This window comes from Lissotriton helveticus, assembly GCF_964261635.1.
Source record: "Lissotriton helveticus chromosome 1_1 unlocalized genomic scaffold, aLisHel1.1 SUPER_1_unloc_2, whole genome shotgun sequence".
Lineage (NCBI taxonomy): Eukaryota > Metazoa > Chordata > Amphibia > Caudata > Salamandridae > Lissotriton > Lissotriton helveticus.
Window position 1 is genome coordinate 1,261,031 of NW_027611659.1, and position 16,433 is coordinate 1,277,463.

Consider the following 16,433-nt stretch of genomic DNA (forward strand, 5'->3'; position numbering starts at 1 on the left):
ATCCTGCTAATTACACTCCACGTGTGGTCTTCGACACGTTTTCTCAGTTTAATGAGCCTACGCAGAGATTCGTGTTTGAGGAGATGTGTAACTTTTTGAGGGAAGAATGGTATAATGATGATGTAGATAACGTACCGTCCGACATAATTGAACTTCAGAATCACTTTTCGAACGGTATGATTATAGGTGAAGATGTACGACGTGCCGTGGAACGCTTATTAGCGTTCAGATCCACAGCACATTCTCGGGTGTCATTAGATGATACCACTGAGAATTGGAAAGCGGTTCCTGGTCAGTATCCTATGAGAGAGGTTCCGCCACTTTGGGTGCCTGGTGACCCTGCTGCTAACCCTGCGGTTTTACCGCATTTTCGAAGAGTGTGGATACATCTTCCATGGAAACGATCGGAAGTTTTGCAAGTGAAGCAATCCTTGCCCGATCCGCGTAAAAATCCGGCTGGTTATTATAAGGAGTTATCACAACTGGTGGAAGCTTCTATTATGAACCTTGCCGATATCGACATGTTGTTCGGTAATGTTGTACCGCAACCAGTTTGGGCTAAAATTCGTCAAGCCGATCACGCAGTTGAATTAGGGGGTGATTGGGCTGCATTGATAGCGGCTGATGGACTACAAGTTGGTGGGGCTAAGCCTGACCAGTTGATCTTGGATTTGCCTCAGAAAATAATTACGCTCATGAAAACTCTCATGCCAGCGATGAAGGTGAACTGGGATAAGTTATCAGCTTGTAAGCAAAAGAAAGACGAGAGTGTCTCGGATTTCTTTACAAGGTTTGAGGAAGCGTTTGTCGACCACAGCGGCCAGGACATGGGCGCTGAAGGAGGCCAGCGGTTATTTGTTGACAAGTTCGTATCGAATTTGTTGCCTGAACTAAGCAACAAATTGAAGAATTCGGAGAGTGCGTGGGCAGTTTCAACCCCTGCGCAAATACTAGCAACGGCCCAGTATTATGAGAATAGGGAAAAGGAAGAAAGTGATCGTGCAGAAAAGAAAACGAAAGAGCTCAAAACGAAGGTTTTGTTGCAGCAAGCATACCCTCCACGATCAAACCAAAATGATTCACAACAGCAGTATCGACCACGAGCACAGCCTGATAGGATGCAGCCGCGCTCTGACAGCTTTGATTATAGATCTTCACTTGGGTATAATCAGTGCGCATATTGTAGGAAAGAGGGACACCTAAAATATGATTGTCTTGCGTTACGGGACCGCCTGAATGGTGTGTCAACACGAGGAAACCGTGGTGGTGGTCCTCAACAGGCATCACGAGGTAGAGGTCGTGGTTCATCCCAAAATCAGATTGATCGCCATCAAAATCAATCGGACGCGAATAATTGTTTCGACCAGCGAAATACGGGGTCAGTTCGATCTGCACAGTATAATGTGGATGATTATTACGTAGAGCATGAGACTGTTGTAAATGACCATTACTAGGACAGCCAACGACAAAGAGAGGGAGTAGTGTCAGTTCCGGTCGATCAGAGTGGGCCTTACGTTGCAGTGGCTACATCGGGTGTAGTTGAGCCTTTTCTGTTAGACACTGGTGCGACAAAAAGTTCCATCATGCATTCGAAACTCCCTGGCGCACCTTTGTCTGGCTTAACGAACGTTTCCGTTGGATTCTCTGGCGCCCCTGTTAGTAACCCAGTCTCTAATCCTTTGCCTCTTATGATTGGACCTCGTGAGCTAACGGCTCCACTGATTCTATCTACAGGTTGTGGTGAAAATCTTTTGGGCCTGGATTTGTTGAAACGATTATATGCAACATTGTATTGTTCCCCCGAAGGAGTGGAGCTTACATTGGGACGGAGAGTGATCTCTCCCATGTATTTGTCGGTCGATAAATTCCCACCGGAATTGAGTTCCCTCCCTGCGTCCCTATGGGCCACAGGTCCCAACGATGTGGGCCTGTTAGACATTCCACCCTATGTGATTCAATTGAAACCAAATGCGCGATTACCGCGTTTACCTCAATATCGTATTTCTCTTGAGGGCGAACGAGCGCTGTTAGCAATCGTTCATGATCTCATTGGAAAAGGTGTTGTTGAAGAAACTCGTGGAAACGTGTGTAATAGCCCTGTATTGCCAATTCTGAAACGAACTGACCCAACTAAACCTCCTGTGTATCGTTTCGTTATAGATTTGAGAGAGGTAAATAAAATAGTGGTTCCACAATTTCCTGTGGTTCCTGACATTACGGCCTTACTAACAATGATTCCGGCATCTGCCTCCTGGTTCACGGTGATCGATCTAAAGAATGCCTTCTTTAGTATTCCGATTGCCGAGGAAAGCAGAGACCTATTCGGATTCTCATTAGGTGGTCGCAGTTTTAGGCTAAAACGCGCTCCACAGGGCTACTGTGAGAGTCCGTCAATCTACAGCCAAGCACTTAAAGGTCAGCTTGATGCCTTTGTTTTACCAACGGGTGCAGCTTTGATTCAATACGTTGATGATCTTTTAGTGGAAGCTGATACAGAAGCTATTTGCAAAACAGCTACGGTATCTTTGTTACACTATCTACATGACTTACACCACAAGGTATCGCCTTCAAAGCTCCAGTATTGTTGTCAAGAAGTTACCTATCTAGGTCACTTATTGTCAAGAGAAGGGAGAAGGTTGACCCCAGAGAGAATTGCAGCGATTACCCGAATGACTGTGCCAAAAACCCAGAGAGATGTTCGCGCCTTTTTAGGTATTACGTCCTATTGCAGACAATGGATTCCAAATTTTTCATTGTTGGCGAAACCATTGATAGCCCTTACGTGCAAGGATGTTTCATCCCCATTGCCTTGGACTGAAGGGTGTCAGAGAAGTTTTTCTGAATTACGTAATGCGTTGTGTTCGACTCCTGTGTTGGGTACTCCTGACTACAGTAAGCCGTTTACACTATACGTTCACGAGAGGGATGGTTGTGCGTTGAGTGTTCTGACACAACCTTTTAGCGGCAAACAACGCCCATGTGCCTATTTTTCTTCGACTTTAGACCCAGTAGCAAGGGCCTTGCCGAGTTGTTTAAGGTCTACAGCGGCAGCTGCGGCGTCCATTCGACAGGCCGCAGGTCTAGTCATGGATAATATGCTTACGGTAATGGTTCCACATGCAGTTGACACTCTATTGAATCGAACGAAAACTCAACATCTGACGAGCGCAAGATTGTCTGGATATGAGTTGACGTTGCTGGCCAGTCACATACGGATAAAACGATGTAATGTGTTGAATCCAGCAACATTGCTGCCGATCGACACAGAATCAAGTGGTGAAGCAGTACATGACTGCTATCTCAGAACTGAGGAGGAAACTAAGGGTCGTATTGACCTAAAAGATACTCCATTGACAGATCCCGATGGTACTTTGTATGTGGATGGTTCCTGTTTTAAGTTGCCGAACGGTGATGTGACAACTGCGTATGCTGTAGTAACATTGAGAACGATTGTGGAAAGCGCAAGATTAAGTCAGAATTCGGCTCAGGCTGCCGAGTTAATCGCATTGACAAGAGCATGTGTGTTGTCTAAAGATAAACGGGTGAATGTGTTTACAGATAGCCAGTATGCGTTTGGTGTGGCACATAGTTTTGGACGACTGTGGAGAAAGAGAGGATTCCTTACGTCGCATGGCACGAAGATTCAACATGGTCAGCTTGTAAATGATCTTTTAGATGCACTCACATTGCCTAAACAAGTGGCCATAGTCAAATGTAGCGCACATCAGAAAGTAACAGATGATGTGGGTCGTGGAAATGCGTTTGCGGATGAAACGGCTAAAGAGACGGCTAAAGATTTGACGAACAGAATGTATGTTACGAGCTCAGTGAGATGGCCAACAGAGACTGGTATGTGTGAAGACACATTTGAAAGTGTGAAAGGAATACAGAATGAAGCCACTGAGACAGAGAGGACTAAATGGAGAGAGAGCACGGGAAGATTGGATGAGAATGGATGTTGGGTTGATTTATCAGAGAAGCAGAGATGGATGTTACCGGATGCGTATGTGCTCGCTGTTGTTACAATGGCTCATGGTATGGCGCACATCAACACTAAAGGCATATGCAAGTTGTTGTCTCATGTATGGAAGAATGATGGGATTACTAAGTGTGCCGAGAGAGTGGTTAAGAATTGTATGGTGTGTTTGATGCACAATCCTGGTAAGGGCACCCCCACTCCACCTGGCCATTTTGCCCCTCCTACATACCCTTTCGAAGTCATCCAGTTGGACTTTATCCACATGGACTGATGTAATAACTTGAAGTATGTGTTGGTTGTGGTATGTGCATTCTCTAGGTGGATTGAGGCCTACCCCCTTAAGGATAATACGGCTTTATCCACAGCAAAAATTTTGCTCAAAGAGTATTTTCCCCGCTACGGAATGCCTCGGGTCGTATGGTCGGACAACGGAAGTGAGTTTGTTGGGAGTGTGATGAAGAGTGTGTGTCGCGGTTTAGGGATAGTACAAAAATTTCATAGTGCAAATCATCCACAATCAGCAGGTTTGGTGGAAGGATATAATGGCACTCTAAAACTGAAATTGGCTAAAATTCAGGCAACAACTGGTTTATCATGGCCCGACGCTTTGCCTCTGGCTCTCCTGTCGACCAGGGCAACTGTACACTCTCGAGTAGGGCTCAGCCCATATGAGATTGTGTTCGGCCGTCCTGCTAATGTATGGGGAGTCCCAAGACCTAAAGAATTTGATAGAATTGAATACCCTATGTTGATCGATTATCTCTATGATCTGACTGCTAAATTGAGTTTGATTCACCAACAGGTCTTTGAGGCTCTGCCGTCACAAACAGAGGGTCCTGGTCATCGGCTCCAACCAGGAGACTGGATCCTCGTCCGGAACTACGGACGAAAACGAAACCTTGAACCAAGATTTGTGGGCCCGTTTCAGGTACAGCTGGCTACGAGGACGGCGGTTCGACTACACGGACGTCGGAACTGGGTACATGCTACCCACACAAAAAGAGTCCCGCTTCCTCTGCCGTCGGACACCTGGATGAGAAGAGGTCTTTCTTCATCTGAGACCGACACTCCACAACGTTTCGTTCCATTCAGCGAAGCTCGGCTTGTATCTGACACCGTTGTTGATTCCCCTCAAACAATTTCCTCCACGTCAACCTTGGAAAATTTGACTGTTGAACAATCACCTGAACAATTGAACACTCCTTTGCCGTCCAATCCACTGTTTGAAGATCAGACTCACCCTGGAAGTAGCCGATATTTTCTTCGTCCACGAACAAGCCACAAATAAAAAGATTTTTTTGTTTCTAGGTTCTACATTGCTCTGAAAACAGTGGACATTATATATTGTGTATCTTTTTCTTTTTCGTACAGCCAAGAACATTATTTAGCTAGAACCTACCATCCAGGTTGACCGTAAGGCCGTGCGGGTACTTCCTTCTGTTTAGCAGCTATCGACACAAGGTTGGTTTCTATTATCGATTTCTGGGAACTCCTGGAAATTGATAACCGCTACTCAGAACGAAGTGCGTCAAGAACGTCGCGGACGGTCGTTAGGGGATGGAATCATCATTGTCTGAGCTGTCGAAAAGAGAGGAAATTTTGGCGCAAAGACCTGCATTGCATAAAATATTTCATACGAAATGGTTTTTCTTACAGGTGGTCATACTGTTCCTGACTATATCTATGTTGCTGGTGGGGGGAGTATATTATGGGTCCCAATTCTTATTGTCTTCTGCTACATCTACTCTCCCATCTCGTGATCTATATTTCGTTTCTACTGTCTCTCCACATTCCTTTTATCTTCTGCCTCAACACGAACAAGTCAGACGTGCGGAATTCAGAAACAACTCTTTTATTCAACTCTTGCATCAGCATCAGTTAGTGGTAAACACTACCAACTGTTGGGTGTGTGGGTTAATGCCACATACCATGGATAAGGGTATTCCGTACTTAGTTCTGCCTTATAGTGCACAAGGGTCAGCTCGAGCATTACAAACTATGTTCCGTAGCGCACTAGATTCCTACCCCCATCGAGAACCACGCTCAGCAAACTCTGGTCCTGGTCCGTACCACAAGACTCTGGCGAGAGCTATTGCAGACTTAGATAGAGATATTTTTGACGCATCGCTCATCCCAGAGGAAGAGGTGCGAGCATATAAGGAACTAAGTGAGGCTGAGTACAGCTTATCAGTGGGTGAGAGGCAGCTTAAAAGCTCACCACCGATATGGATTGTACCTCACCTTGGTAATTTCTGCTTGAAAGGTCTTGGTCGAAATCCGAGAGCTCAGTTTGGGGAGAGTGCTTGTACCGAGACGTATGTCTTACCGACGCTCTCTTCCCCTGTCTTCCTGCCTGCCAAGGGTACCTACTTTGTATGTTATGATCGAGCCTATACGTGGTTACCTCATGACTTCTCGGGTACCTGCTATATTGCGAATCTTTTGCCTCCCACTTTCACTGTGGCCTCTGATTATCACAGAAATAGAATTGTGAGAGGTGTGGTTAGCAAAGAAGATACTTCCGGACAAGAAGCGGGAGACTTCTTTAAGGGTTTCCTACCGTTCTGGGGACCGATGGTTAATAGCAGGAACTTGAGGCAGTTAACTCGTGTAGTAGAATCAACTGCCAACATAACTGCAAATGCCCTTGGTAATTTGACAGCCGAACTCCAGGCGGATAGACTAATGACGTTGCAGAACCGTATGGTTCTAGATATCGTTCTAGCAGATAGAGGTGGGGTTTGTAAAGTCATCCATTCGAGCTGCTGCGTATTCATACCTGATAACGCTCCAACGGTTTATCAAGCCATCTCTAAGTTGCACAAAATTTCGGAGTCCATACACGTGGACGAAGGAAATTGGACACTTCTGGGATGGTTTTGGGGTCTGATATCAACTTGGGGTTGGAAGATTCTGATGATCATAGGGGTTGTTGTGACATTTCTGTTCTCATGTTGTCTTTGTGTGCAATGTGGTCCTGCCTTATGTGGCCTTTGTGCTACGACGTGTATAAGACAGCCCGTTGTCACCAAAGAGGCATTGAAGGATAGAATAATGTATCAACAACATCTGGATGATCTGATGAGTATCGAAATCGATTATGATTCCGACTAGTGCTTGCCTACATGAGGGCAAAAGGACCGTCTGAGGTTCCGTAAAATTTATTACGATGTTCTGGGCATTACCGAATATGGACGAGTTTGGTATCTACGAACCGTAAATGACGAGTTCGGCAGGTGTGTGTATTTTCGCTACGCTACCTGCAAGGGTTCGTCTAATATTACGTGTTCTTCATCCGAACCCTTGGGTTCCATTTTAGATACGGCATCCATTTTGTTTCTTGCCCTCACGTAGTCAGCGAGCAGGTAACTGTTCGCCCCCTGACCCTCTAGTTCCCAGCCTTGCGGAAGACGCATATTCCTTTCATGCGTCTTTATGGCCGGAGGAATGACACAGCAAAGGCAAATGGTTCAGCTTGAGGGTAATCTGGTTGTGCCGGCTTATTGTGACAGCCTTGCAGGCGATGTGATCCAACTCTTTGATCCTACGATCATGCTTCCGATATTACCCCCACACTCTTTTCTCTACACGTGTCTGACTTCCTTGCAGCTGCTCTTGTCTCTTCTTCTTTGTCATTTACAACTCTAATGGGTGTGCCTAATGGTGGGAAGATGTACTTTTACAGTTGGGAACCGGCATTGCTATTGTAATTATGTTCCGGGATTCTGAACACATGAAAGCGACCTCTTTGAAGTTTACTGTGGGAACCGGATTGTAATCTTTTGTCCACATGTTATGCAATGGCAACATTCTGTATAAAAGAGAGCAACCTACAAACACAATTTGAAGCAGACTCGCAGAACTACTCCATGTACTTCTTATGACTCTTGTTTCCCTGCAGTAATAAAAGCTGATCTTTGACGCCGAAGGAAGTGTCCTGTGTCTCTGTAGTTTGTGCGCCGAAACAGGTATCCCATGAAGGTTATAGGTGTTGTTCCCTGGCACCGCTGGTACTGTTAAAAGTCCAGTCCTTCAGAGGAAACGGGGGAGGGGCATCATTTTAAAAATAACAGCCTTGCCTAGAAGAGAGAGGGGAAGGGATTTCCAGCTGGCTATGTCCCGCTTTAACCGTAGTATTGGAGGAAGAAGCTTTTTTTCGTATCGAAGTGCAGGGTCTAGGGAGAGAAAAATCCCCAAGTATTTCAATCTCGTGGCACTGATCTGAATTTGACAGTTACGGGGTAAGACTGGTAGACCTCCCTGGAGGACATACAGGTGAGACTTAGTCCAATTGATCGTAAACCCAGAATATCTACCGAATACTGCCAAAATGTCCAGAACTGCAATTAGGGATTTTTTTGAATAAGTTAAATAGAGTAGTTTGTCATCCGCATAAAACGAGATGCTGTCCTCCCATTCAGGTGACCAACGCATACCTCGAATAACTGGATCCCGTCGGATCCATGCTGCCAGGGGTTCCAATGCTAAAGCAAACAAAAGGGGGGAGAGCGGGCATCCCTGACGAGTACCCCGGCTCAAGACAAATGTGTCCAACTTTTATTATTAACCACAACTTGTGCCAGTGGCGTCGAGTACAGGAGGCAAACCACCTGAATAAATTCCTGGCCGAGCCCCAGTTTTCGGGGGACCGCTATGAGATAAGGCAACTCAATAGTATAAAACGCCATGGTGGCGTCCAAGGAGACAGGATAGATGGTTCCAGGATCGTGTCCACCCGACCTAGGACCCCATGGACTTGGTGCAAATTTAATGCTGTGTTCCAGTGCGGTATAAACACGAATTGGTCTGGGTGCACCAGGTTAGAAATTAATTCATTTAGTCGGTTAGCTAGTACTTTGGCATGGATCTTGGGCTCGGCATTAAGGAGGGAGATAGGTCTATATGAGATACAATCTGTTTTGGGTTTGCCTTCCTTATATATTTGAATTTAAAAACATTTATTTAGCGCAACTTTTACCGAGCGGTTTCATGGCGGTTTACAGATAATAACCGATACCAGCAGCAAGAAGAGGCTAGACAGCGAAAGCTCGGGAAAAAAGCAGAGTTTTAAGACTTTTTCGGAACTCTAAATAGGAGGGTGAAGTGCGGAGACGCACAGGGAGAGAGTTCCAAAAAACTGGGGCAAGAACCGCAAATTGTGCTCCACCAGCTTTCTTCTTTTTAAAACGGGGGGTAGCCAAAAGTGCCATGTGGGTAGAACGCAGTTCTCTGCCCGGCAGGTAGGGCTTGATAGCTGAGCATATGAACTCAGGAGCAGTACCCATCCTGGCCTGAAAGGTGAGGCAGCCAAGTTTAAATAAGGCTTGTTCTCTCACGGGCAACCAGTGTAATGCCTGCAACAAAGGAGTGGTGTGATGAAATTTAGGCAGGCCATAGATCAGGCGAGCGGCCTGATTCTGCACTAGTTGCAGACGATGGATGACATAGGCCGGCGCGCCATTATAGATTATGTTACCATAATCAATGCGCGAAAGCACCATTGCCATCACAATGATTTTTAGTGCCGGGAGAGAGAAAAAGCGGGAGATCTTCCGGATTGTCCTAAGGGAAAAGAAACAAGAGGATATCACTGCACTAACTTGGGAGTGGACAGAAAGTTGTGAATTAAGAAGGATCCCCAGGGTTTTGACTTTAGGGACCGGGAGTGGGGGAATACCAAGTGACAGGGGCCAATGGGAAGGGGACCAGGGACTGCAACCACCTCCAGTCAAGACCAGTTCTGTCTTATCCGGATTGAGTTTGAGGTGGTTGCAGTTCATCCAGTCCTGGATGAACAGCATAACTGTTTGAACATTCTGGGCGGATGAGGGGGAGTGGGAAAGATTAAAGATTAGCTGGAGGTCATCGGCGTAATTAAACACTGTGACCTCGAGCTGCTGTAACATAAAAATGAGGGGGTAGATGTATAAATTAAACAAAAGAGGGGAAAGTGAAGAGCCCTGGGGAACACCACACACCACCTCACAGGAGTCAGCGGTAAAACCAGCAAGATGAACAGCTTGAGCCCTCTCACTCAGGAAGGACTCGAGCCATGAAAAGGCTAGGCCCTCTATGCCCGCCGCCCTGACACGGGTGAGGAGGATGGAGTGATCCACCGTGTCAAAAGCGGCGGACAGGTCCAGCAGGATGAGGGCTTGCGGGAGGTTGATGTCGATGCCTTCCCGTAGCTCGTCCATCACTGAGACCACCACCTTCTCCGTGGAGTGGAGGGGCCGGAAACCCGCCTGGCAGGGAGAGAGGCAAGTGGGTACTGGTAACATGTGTTTCTAAAACCTTTCCCAAATAAGGCAGGAGGGAGATAGGGCGGTAATTTGAAGGGGATGAGGGATCAGCGCCGGCCTTTTTTAGAATTGGGATGACGACCGCTGATTTGTGGAAACTAGGAACATCACCATTGTTGAGTGAGTCGTTGAGGAAGGTAAGGGGCGGGGTAGGACAAGCTAGAAAGATTTCTCTAAGAATGTGAGCGGGGCCAAAGTCCAAGGGAGAGCCCGACTTCACCCATTGGAGTAGAGGGAGGAGTGTGTCTTCAGTCAACAGGGGAATGCTGGTTAATTTGGAGACAGAGGGGGGAGGGGAGGGATTGACAAATGTAGATGATGGAGGAGGGATGTTAATTTTAATCTTTGCAACTTTCTCAATGAAAAACTCATTGAGCGAGTTGCAAAGAGATTGGGATGGGGGGATCGTAGCCATGGCTCTGTCAGATAAGGCCAGTTCATGCACAGTAGCAAAAATTTCTGTCCGGGACTCCGCTGCCGGTATCCTGTTAGAGTAAAATTCAGTTTTGGCGTCAAGGATGCCTTTTTTATAAATCTGAAGGACAGATAAGTAGGTGGTTTTTAACACAGGACAATACGCTCTTCTCCATGCTCGCTCGGCTCTCCATGCAGCCAGTTTCTTCACCTTGAGATCTGAGGTGAACCATCGGTTAGCTGCATGGGCCCGCTTGACCGAGATTCGTCCCAAAGGGGCGAACTCATCGCCCGCCCGAGTCAGCCAGTTGTTAATGGTAACCAGCTGAGCCGAGGCTGCAAGGCCTGAAAGGTCAGGGGCGGTCTTGGCCAGAGACGAGCAGAGGGACGGCATATCAACTTTACCCCATTTCCTGATCCAGATGTTCTTGGGGAGCTGGGATTTAGCCTCAGGGGCTAAGGCAAGGGAAAAAGAAATGAGCTAATGGTCTGACCAGGGGCAGGGAGAAATAATGGGGGGCGTTGTGGGGACGTTCAGAGCCCAGATCTGATCCAGCGAGTGACCCTGAATGTGAGTGGAACTGTGAATATGGGGTGTGAAATTGAGACTGATCATAAGATCAGTAAACTCTTTAGAAAGGGAGCTTTCCGCGGGATCGTTTGGCCAAAAATTGAGGTCACCTAGGACTAACACCGACGAGTTATTTATCGCCAGTGTAGCCAGGAGGTCTTGAAAGCTGGAGAGAAAGGAAGGGGTGGAATGAGGGGGGCGGTAAATCAAAACAGAGGTCAGGGGTGTCTGATAGGAGGTCGAACGTACTACCAGATAGTCTACTTCGGGAATGGGGGGGAAGGGAAGGGCCTGAAAGTGGAGGTCAGTGCGAGCTATCAAGGCCACTCCTCCACCTCTCCTGCCCTCCGGGCGATCCGCTCGAATGGCAGAGTATGAGGGGGGCAATGCAGCTAGTATATTGGGCAGGGAGTCAGCCTTGAACCAGGTCTCCGTTAAGAACAGGAGATCCGGTTCGTGTGTATCGATGTAATCAAATAGCTCGTACTGATGGTTGACCGCAAATCTAGTATTCAGCAACGTGGCCGTGGTGTTAAATACCGGAGTGTGAAGGGTAAAGGGAAGCGGGGAAACAGGTAAAGGAGTGGCAAGCGAAGGGATCAGCTGTGATATAATCGGAGGCGGTGTGGAGGAGGAGGGAGAAAACAAACCAAGATGGATCAAATGAGCGGTAATAGAGGGCCCAATTGTGCCGAGATTCCAGTAAGAACAAAGCTGGGAAGAAGAATATGTGAGTAGGGGGACATAGTGGAGCACCCCTAGCCCCTGCCGGCCGCGGACGGGCGCAGACGGGCTTAACTCATGCGCAACTCCGGCGCTCCTTCGGCGCGCCCGCTGCGCTCGTCCGCTGCGCTTCCGGCCGGTCATTGCAATTTAAAGCCAAACCCCACCCCCAGCTAGAGCGCAACGCGCGTCACCGCCGGGAACCAGGTCCTCACGCAAGATGGCGCCTGCCCTCCACAACAACCGGCACGTCAGCCATGATGGACCGGGGCAGGGAGGCACACCCCACGTAGGGAAACGAGTCTTAGATCACCAGCTGTCTGGTAAGAGCTTAAAGGTAATGATGCCAAAATTACTAAAAAGATTTTTAAAAGTCGCGCTGCCATGCGATGTCAAGCGGCTGACAGAGGTAAAATCCAGAGGGAATGGAGGGGGAGGCAGAAGAGCTCTAAGCTGTCCTGAAAGCTCGCAGTCTGCCCCCAGCGCTCAGCGGACCTTCTGTTGTGCTGCCACCACACTTACCGGAACCGCGAAGCGCCTCAATCCTGTGGACAATTTAAAGCCAAACCCCAGCCCCAGCTAGAGCGCAACGTGCGTCACCGCCGGGAACCAGGTCCTCACGCAAGATGGCGCCTGCCCTCCACAACAATCGGCACGTCAGCCGTGATGGACCGGGGCAGGGAGGCACACCCCACGTAGGGAAATGAGTCTTAGATCACCCGCTGTCTGGTAAGAGCTTAAAGGTAATGATGCCAAAATTACTAAAAAGATTTTTAAAAGTCGCGCTGCCATGCGATGTCAAGCGGCTGACAGAGGTAAAATCCAGAGGGAATGGAGGGGGAGGCAGAAGAGCTCTAAGCTGTCCTGAAAGCTCACAGTCTGCCCCCAGCGCTCAGAGGACCTTCTGTTGTGCTGCCACCACACTTACCGGTACCGCGTAGCGCCTCAATCCTGTGGACAATTTAAAGCCAAACCCCACCCCCAGCTAGAGCGCAACGCGCGTCACCGCCGGGAACCAGGTCCTCACGCAAGATGGCGCCTGCCCTCCACAACAATCGGCACGTCAGCCGTGATGGACCGGGGCAGGGAGGCACACCCCACGTAGGGAAATGAGTCTTAGATCACCCACTGTCTGGTAAGAGCTTAAAGGTAATGATGCCAAAATTACTAAAAAGATTTTTAAAAGTCGCGCTGCCAAGCGCTGTCAAGCGGCTGATAGAGGTAAAATCCAGAGGGAATGGAGGGGGAGGCAGAAGAGCTCTAAGCTGTCCTGAAAGCTCGCAGTCTGCCCCCAGCGCTCAGCGGACCTTCTGTTGTGCTGCCACCACACTTCCGGAACCGCAAAGCGCCTCAATCCTGTGGACAATTTAAAGCCAAACCCCACCCCCAGCTAGAGCGCAACGCGCGTCACCGCCGGGAACCAGGTCCTCACGCAAGATGGCGCCTGCCCTCCACAACAATCGGCACGTCAGCCGTGATGGACCGGGGCAGGGAGGCACACCCCACGTAGGGAAACGAGTCTTAGATCACCCGCTGTCTGGTAAGAGCTTAAAGGTAATGATGCCAAAATTACTAAAAAGATTTTTAAAAGTCGCGCTGCCAAGCGCTGTCAAGTGGCTGATAGAGGTAAAATCCAGAGGGAATGGAGGGGGAGGCAGAAGAGCTCTAAGCTGTCCTGAAAGCTCGCAGTCTGCCCCCAGCGCTCAGCGGACCTTCTGTTGTGCTGCCACCACACTTACCGGAACCGCGAAGGGCCTCAATCCTGTGGACAATTTAAAGCCAAACCCCACCCCCAGCTAGAGCGCAACGCGCGTCACCGCCGGGAACCAGGTCCTCACGCAAGATGGCGCCTGCCCTCCACAACAATCGGCACGTCAGCCGTGATGGACCGGGGCAGGGAGGCACACCCCACGTAGGGAAACGAGTCTTAGATCACCCGCTGTCTGGTAAGAGCTTAAAGGTAATGATGCCAAAATTACTAAAAAGATTTTTAAAAGTCGCGCTGCCAAGCGCTGTCAAGCGGCTGATAGAGGTAAAATCCAGAGGGAATGGAGGGGGAGGCAGAAGAGCTCTAAGCTGTCCTGAATGCTCGCAGTCTGCCCCCAGCGCTCAGCGGACCTTCTGTTGTGCTGCCACCACACTTACCGGAACCGTGAAGCGCCTCAATCCTGTGGACAATTTAAAGCCAAACCCCACCCCCAGCTAGAGCGCAACGCGCGTCACCGCCGGGAACCAGGTCCTCACGCAAGATGGCGCCTGCCCTCTACAACAATCGGCACATCAGCCGTGATGGACCGGGGCAGGGAGGCACACCCCTCGTAGGGAAACGAGTCTTAGATCACCCGCTGTCTGGTAAGAGCTTAAAGGTAATGATGCCAAAATTACTAAAAAGATTTTTAAAAGTCCCGCTGCCAAGCGCTGTCAAGCGGCTGATAGAGGTAAAATCCAGAGGGAATGGAGGGGGAGGCAGAAGAGCTCTAAGCTGTCCTGAAAGCTCGCAGTCTGCCCCCAGCGCTCAGCGGACCTTCTGTTGTGCTGCCACCACACTTACCGGAACCGCCACTATGTTGGTTATTCGTTGATCCTTTGGTAACTCCTCTCTTTCTCTGCTTTCCTCTAACATGGCTTTAAGATGAGTAGCCAATTTATCAGGGTTAAGTTTATATAATTCGATTGAAATGCTGTTAGGGCCATGGGCTTTCCCTGAGTTCAGTGATCTGATCGCCTGCGCTATTTTGTCTGTTGTCAAGGGGCTGTCCATTAGTTGATGCTACTTCAAGGAGAGGGTTGGGAGTGTTATGTCCCTCAACAATTCAGCAGAGGCTTCTTCGGGGTATGGTGCTACTGCGGTATACATCGCATCAAAATGACTGGAAAAGTGATTCGCAATTTCTTGAGGGTCGGTGATGTAAATATTGTTAGCCTCTTGCTGAACCGGGACCAATATGTTCACCCATTCCCATTTATCAGGCCAAGCTATCAATTTTCCAGCTTTATCCCCTAGGTCATAGATCCTACTGATTTACTTTTTTCCCCAGTATTTTAGCCTTATCTGTAACTACCGCCCTATATTCATCCTGTTTAAGGCGCACCAAGTGGAGCAAAACTGGTGTGGTCATTGTTTCCATGTCTCCTTCTAAGTGGTGGATCTCGTCTTCTGTGTTAGACACTTTCTTTTGTTGTTCCTTCTTCTGTCCAGATATTAGGGACATGGGGGCCGATTCACAGAACTAACTTAAGACAAAATTCTAAACTTACTACTTTTGGTATTCACAGAAGGCATTTAATAGTAGTAAAGTTAGGATTTTGTCTTACGTTTGACTTAAGTTTGACTAAAGATAAACTTAAGACAGACTTGAGACAGACTTAAGACAAACTTAAGACACAATCCTAACTTAAGTCTGTCTTAAGTCTGTCTTAAGTCTGTCTTAAGTTTGTCTTAAGTCTGTCTTAAGTCTGTCTTAAGTCTGTCTTAATTTTGTCTTAAGTTTGTCTTAAGTCAAACTTAAGAGAAAATCCTAACTTTACTACTACTAAATACCTTCTGTGAATACCAAAAGTAGTAAGTTTAGGATTTTGTCTCAAGTTAGTTCTGTGAATCGGGCCCACAGCTTCCCCCCTAAATACCGCATTGAAAGCTTCCCAGAGTGTCTGGGAGAAGTCTACTGTACTCGAGTTTTCATTGAAGTAAGTGTCCATCGCCTTGGTGAGTTATTTACGAATTTTGGGGTTGGGCAGATACCAGGGATTAATTGGGACAATTCTACCCACCTTAACCTGATCCAGGAGTATATGTACCCATATCGGTGAGTGGTCGGATATGCCCCTAGCTAGGTATCTGATTTCGTGAATATGTGAGATTTGAGGGCTAGGGATCAAAATGTAATCTAATCTGGACAGTCTGCGGTGGGCTCCAGAGTGGAAGGTGTGTTGTATTTTCTCAGGGTTGTAAGTACGCCAGCCGTCCACCAATCCCATTGTCTCCAGAAAGTCCGGTAGCCATCTATTAGAAGGCCCTAATTCATGCGGGGGGTGATGGTTCAATCTACCTGAGCCCAGTGAATTGAAATCGCCTCCCAGTAATAACATTCTCCACGATAGTGAAAGGAGAGTGGTACGTAGGTCCTGAAATGTAGTAGTCTGGAGGCCAGGTGGGACATAAACAGACATTAATGCCAGGACCCAGTAATACCTATATAACGGCCCCTGTCATCAGGCCAAATGGAATCTGCGCTGAGGGGGAATGTGTTTTTTTAGAATAATACCTACTCCTCTCGAACTTGTTGTGAACCCCGCATGCGCCACCAGTTTGTACCCCGACCTGCACATCACTTTACATCAGCTTCCTATCAGGTGCGTCTCCTCAAGAAGTACTATGTCAGGGGCCTGTTTCCTGACCTATTGAAAAACTATACTGCGTTTAATTTTATCCCCAAGCCCGTTG

General features: G+C 48.0%; 1 protein-coding gene across 2 annotated transcripts in view; it reads left to right on the top strand.

Annotated features, from left to right (window-relative positions):
- Positions 1-5,814, top strand: part of LOC144805716 (pyrin-like) — a 190,031-nt gene extending 184,217 nt beyond the window's left edge. For both annotated transcript variants that reach the window (XM_078672216.1, XM_078672215.1), the window contains one exon: positions 4,782-5,814. In XM_078672216.1, coding sequence (XP_078528342.1) covers positions 4,782-4,789 — 8 coding nt within the window. In that variant the 3' untranslated portion in view covers positions 4,790-5,814. The remainder of the gene's footprint in view (positions 1-4,781) is intronic.
- The last annotated feature ends 10,619 nt before the right edge of the window (positions 5,815-16,433 follow it).